The following is a 5,416-nucleotide window of genomic DNA, read 5'->3' on the forward strand; positions in this document are numbered from 1 at the left end:
ATTTTTAGTAGAGACGGGGTTTCACCATGTTGACCAGGATGGTCTCGATCTCTTGACCTCGTGATCCACCCGCCTCGGCCTCCCAAAGTGCTGGGATTACAGGCGTGAGCCACCGCGCCTGGCCTTCTACGCAGCTTCTTACCAGCTGAGTAACCTTAGGCTCCAGCACAGAAATGCTGAAGGGTATTGATGCTGCAGGGTAGTGGGTAGCTGGGGACAAGGGGTTGGAGCTAAGGAAGAAAAGAGAGAAAAAATTTTTTCTTCACAGAGAAAAAATGCTCATCTGCCTAGTAGCTAGATAAATAGATCTTAAAATATACGTAAGGATTAGTTACACTTTTCTTATCCGGAACCTACAGAAATGACAAATGTAATTTTCCTTAACACCAAGGTCACCTCCCCCAAACCCCCTCCCGGGAGGGAAGTGGCAGGGACAGGACAGCAGGAGGAAACTGAATCCTTGAAGGAAATAAAGTTGTTTTTGCCAGGGTGGGATCTTAGGGGTCTAGGTTTATAGATGTGTCATTTTAGCCTTTTACAAATGAGTCAAATGATATTGTAAAAGTTTCTGTGAGTATAACATGTTCAACAAAAAAAAATTTGCCATCAAGACAGTGTGATGCACACAAGTTAAATGTTCTAGATAGAACCTACTATACAAAATCCAGTGTTTCAAAATAAATGAAAGGTATTCCCTTTTCAGAATATTTACCATAGGTTTTCAGCTAAACACCCAAATCCTTAAGCACATTCGAAATCAGGTTTTGCCGTTGGAATTGCTGATTTACCAGGTGCTGTCAGAAACTTGCCTGTGGATCACACACTGAAGCTTGTGCACAGGGCTGGGTGAAGATCCCTGATGCCCTGTGAGCATCCTCAGGGCTCCACTCAGAGCCACAATGGTATTCAGATCCAAAGCATGCACGGGAAGCTCTGGGAAAATCCTAACGCACTAGCTACCTGCTAGATACTGTAAATACTAAATGCCAGTCCTAGACTATGCAGCCTAGCATTTGCTTCAAAATGATGGAGGGAGGGAATAAATGAAGTGAGAACGGTCAGAAGTTGATAATTATTGAAGTTAGATGACGTACATAATGGCTCATTATACCATTTGCTCTCCGTTTGCATACATTTGAAATTCTCTACCATAAAAAGTTTAAAAATAATAAAATAATAAAGTCTATGTGGAGTCTTAGCAATCTAATTATAACTGTCTTCATTTTGCAGGTGAAGCAAACCCATCCAGAGAGGTTAAGTGACCTTCTTAAAGTCACACAGCTAGCTGCAGAGCCAGGAATCAAAATTCTGAACTTCCAGCTCTGGGACCCTTGTATGCCCCCCATACCAGGGGACTCGGGCAGAAATGGGTTCCTGTGGCCACCCTCCCTAATGTTCCCAAGTTCTTTCAGCTCCCAGGAGTATCTGGGAGTCCGCTAGGAGGAGGGAGGGTGCTGGACAAAACTGAAGCTGGTGGAGTAGAGCTCAGGCGGAGCCAGGAGGCCCTGGGCACTGTCCAAACGTGGCGGGGCGGAGGGGGGTCTGGCCTGCTTTCTGGGTCACTGACACCTGGAGCAAGCCTGCCCAGGGAACCTGACCTTGACGATGACCTTATTCTGCCCTCCCTCTACCCACAACCTTTCCAGCCCATCACCCTACTGCTGAAAGATCAGGAACCGGGAAGGATTCCTGGGATTCAGGGCTTTGGGAAAGTGGATTGGGGGCAAATGTTAGCCACCAGGGGCACTGGGGGCGCAGAGGCTGACCCTAGAGAGAGCAACTGCGTGTTTGGAGCCGCCCCTGGGTAAGATCCGCGTCTGCAAATGGAGAAGGTGGGGGGCGGGGAAGGGAGCAGCGTGAGCCCCTAAGGCAGGGTAGGAAACAGGTCCCAGGTGCCCCTGGCCTTCGGAAGCGGAGACTTCTGAGTACCGAAGTCCTTCGACTCTGACCGCTGGAAAGACTAGGGAGCTGAGTGCGCCGAAGAACCCCGCCGCGCTGGGGCTGTGCGCCCAGCAAACCCCATCCGCTGGCCAGGGGGTGCGCTAACGACCTCCACGCGTTGGGGGACCGTGGCGCCCTAAGTCCCCCGTCACATTCCAGGCCTTGTCACATTAGGCTGGGTTTGGAGATATGACTGCATCTGCTCTCCCAGCCGCCCCGGGCCCAGACCACCCAACCAGAATCCCCGGGTTCCCCCTTCTCTCCACTGTGTCCACAGGCTGCCCATCTGGGGACCCCACAATCTTGCCCGCTTCTCCGTCGGGCTCCCCAGGGCCTCCCTCTCCCTTTTCTGCGTGCAAACCTCCCTAGGTCCCTCTAAGGAGCGACTGGCCCCTGGTTTCTATTTCCCCATAGGATAAAGGGCACCAGGTGTTCCCGGCCGAGGGTGCCGACTCCTGGACCCTGAGCTGCCAGCCGCAGGAGGCCTTGAGCTCTGCGGCTCCAGGTGGACGGATCCGATCCGTGGGCCCCGGCGTCGACTCTGCTCTCGGTCTTGCCCCTGCCGCGCGCCCGCCGCCCGCCGCCCGCCGGTCCCGGGAAGCCTCACCATCGCCGCCGCTGTCCTCGCCCGCGCGCGTCCCAGCTGGGCCTGCCCGCCCTGACTGCTCCAGATACAGCCGCCTCCGCCGCTGTGACACGCCGGGAGGGGGGGCGCTGGGGACTGGCGCGCAGGGCCTGCAGCTGCCCCCCGGCATCACAGTGCCGGAGAGGGGCGGGCAGGTCACAAAGGCCCCTCCCCGCCCACCCCCGGCTCAAATCTCCGGGTCCTCGGTCCCGCCTCCGCAGCCGGCGGCGCTCGCGGTGGGGACCGAGCCCGCGGGGGAGGCGGCCCTATTACCAAAGCGCACGTGTCCACGTTCCAACACAGCCCGCGAGAGCAGCCCTCGTGACCCCAGCTGCCGGGGAAGGCAATGCAAAATGTGGCCAGGCGAACCGCGCGGGTCTCCCCAAACTTCCATTCTCCTCCGGCCGGCTGGAAAGGCTCCTGACTGGGGTGTAGGTGACCGCAGAGAGCTGCAGGGACCCGAGGGGCGCAGCTGCAGACTCAGCCCGTCGCCCTAGAGCCGTGTGCGCTTGGCAAGCTGCAGGACCCCTGCTCCCAAAGCCAGTGCCTCCTGCCGCCAAGGCCCGCCTGGCTGCTGGGGACGGAAACGAGGTGGCACACACAGAGCTCCTGGTACGGGCGGGTCCTCAAGCCTGCTCCAGTTTTTACCCTCTCCGGGTACCTCCCACCTCTGCCGGCATTTTCAAATCTCCCCCCTTGATCCCTTCCTACTTTTAAGCCCCAAACGTGCCCAAGTCACATCCCCGATGTACTCCAGAACTCACACCAGGTTTCCCCTGCCTCTGCCCGGCAGTAAGACCCGGCACAGATGCTGATGTGGAAGGGCGAGTTTGTTGCCCTCTGTCTGGGAAGGGGTGGGCACTTGGTAAGAGCCCCTCTTCACACTTTAGATGTTGGCGCGTTGTCACCCTGCCCGTCCCCCCTCACTTCCCCCGAGGTGGGCAGTAGGCTGGATGGTCTTTGTTCCTTGTTCTCATTGCAGCATTTCCCGCAGTGGGCAGTTCTGCTCATGTTGAATGTGGTACCTCCGCCTCTCTCTTCCACTTTCCTCAGACAACTGACCACCAAGCACCAAGTCACAGCAGGCACATTCATAGTTTTCCTTAAGACAATACCGCTTTAGCCAGACGCGGTAACTCCCCAGGTTTCCAAGCAGTCAGAGATCTTCCTACCCTTCCACTCCTAAAACGTGCCTGTCTGTGGTCAACAATGAGAGCAGATTTCTCCTTACCTATGCAGCAGTCTGTTCTGCCGCCACCATTCACAGAGGATAGTACATGTGTCTTAATCACCTTTGCATCTGAGACGGTGCGAAACACAGTGCTTTACCCACTGATACAAAAAGGACTTACTAAATCATGAGTTGACTTTTTGTCTATCTTATAATGTAAGATCCTGACAAATAAGACTCATGATTACGCTAATTGTGCCAAGCACATGGCAAATACTCAATAAAGGATGTTGGTTGCTATTATAACTCTATATTTCTCTTTCAAACTCTCCCATAGCATATTCTATTACTTCTCCCATAGTATTTATCACTTTCTACTTTCGATTATAGGAGGGTGTGTGTGTGTGTGTGTGTGTGTGTGTGTGCGCGTGCGTGCGTCTAAACGCTCTACAAAACAGCAACACCTTAAAGGAAGAGGTTGTGTTATTCACCTTAGTACCTTCCCCACCAAAAATAGCTGAGTGCATCAGATGAGCTCAATAAACATAGCTGAATAAATTCACTTTTTGAGCTCTCTCTGTGAACCAACACGTAAATCATGAGCAGGTTCTTACGATCTCAGAATAAAGATGATGATGACAGTGATATTAGTAATGACGGTGGCCCTGCATTGCCTTTCACTATGCCCGGGCTCTTGAACGGTCTCATCTTCCCCCTTTATGAAGTTTGGGCTGGAGGAAGCCATGACTATACCATAAATGCTAAATGTAGCATCTTTGGGTTCCAGGGAGATTAAAAAAAAAAAAAGTTGGCTGTATGGACTGAACTGTGTTCCCCCTAAATTCAAGTTAAAGCCTAGTCCCAAAGTGACTACGGTCAGAGGTAGGGCCGTAAGGAGGAGATTACAACTAAATGAGTTCCCAAGGACATGGCCCTCATCCAGAAAGACGGTGTTGAAGAGAAAGAGGGAGGAGAAGGGTGCAGACACAGAGAAAAGGCCACGTGAGGACACAGCAAGAAGGCGGCCATCTGCACACTGAGGAGAGAGGCGTCAGGAGAATCCAACTTTGCCGACAGCTCGATGTTGGATTTCCAGCCTCCAGAATTGTGAGAAATTAATTTCTGCTGTTTAAACCACTCAGTCTGTGGGATTTTTGTGATGGCATTTGTAAGCAGACTGACACAGTGGTCTTGGAGTCGTTAGAGAAAAAAAAAATGGCTGGGCGCGGTTGCTTACACCTTACAGGTAAATTTCTGTTGTTTGAAGCCATACATTTGTGGCAATTTGTTACTGCGGTCCTGGGAAACAAATCCATATAGTAAGGAAGTGATCATGTTGGAAGCTGAATAGGTAATAATATTAAATGAAAAAGACTGGCAAACTCACAGTGGTAGATATATGCTTATAATACACACATAGGAATGTATATTGAAGGGAAGATATTATTTTCATGGGGTATGTTTTTAATAAGGTGGCTTGAATGAATAGAAAGCATTTCATGTATTCTATAATAAGTAGGATGGACTGTTACGTGAACCTGAAAAGACAGTCCAGGCACCCCACGTGGCAGCAGAGCCATGATAGGACCCAGGCTATTTCTCACCCTGGTCAGTTGGATTTTTTGGTTTTTGACCCAAGCAATATTGCATCACAAATCCATTTTTTTTTTTTTTTTTTT

The 5,416-nt window shown here is 51.6% G+C and overlaps 1 protein-coding gene across 2 annotated transcripts in view; it reads right to left on the reverse strand.

Moving 5' to 3' along the window:
* TUBA8 (tubulin alpha 8) overlaps positions 1 to 3,236 on the reverse strand; it is a 21,936-nt gene extending 18,700 nt beyond the window's left edge. The window contains exon 1 of one of the 2 annotated variants that reach the window (XM_017516865.2): positions 2,549 to 3,236. In XM_017516865.2, coding sequence (XP_017372354.1) covers positions 2,549 to 2,551 — 3 coding nt within the window. In that variant the 5' untranslated portion in view covers positions 2,552 to 3,236. The remainder of the gene's footprint in view (positions 1 to 2,548) is intronic. The other variant, XM_017516866.2, reaches the window with a different exon arrangement.
* Positions 3,237 to 5,416: the final 2,180 nt, after the last annotated feature.

Source organism: Cebus imitator, unplaced genomic scaffold (genome assembly GCF_001604975.1).
Source record: "Cebus imitator isolate Cc_AM_T3 unplaced genomic scaffold, Cebus_imitator-1.0 Scaffold607, whole genome shotgun sequence".
NCBI classification, from domain to species: domain Eukaryota; kingdom Metazoa; phylum Chordata; class Mammalia; order Primates; family Cebidae; genus Cebus; species Cebus imitator.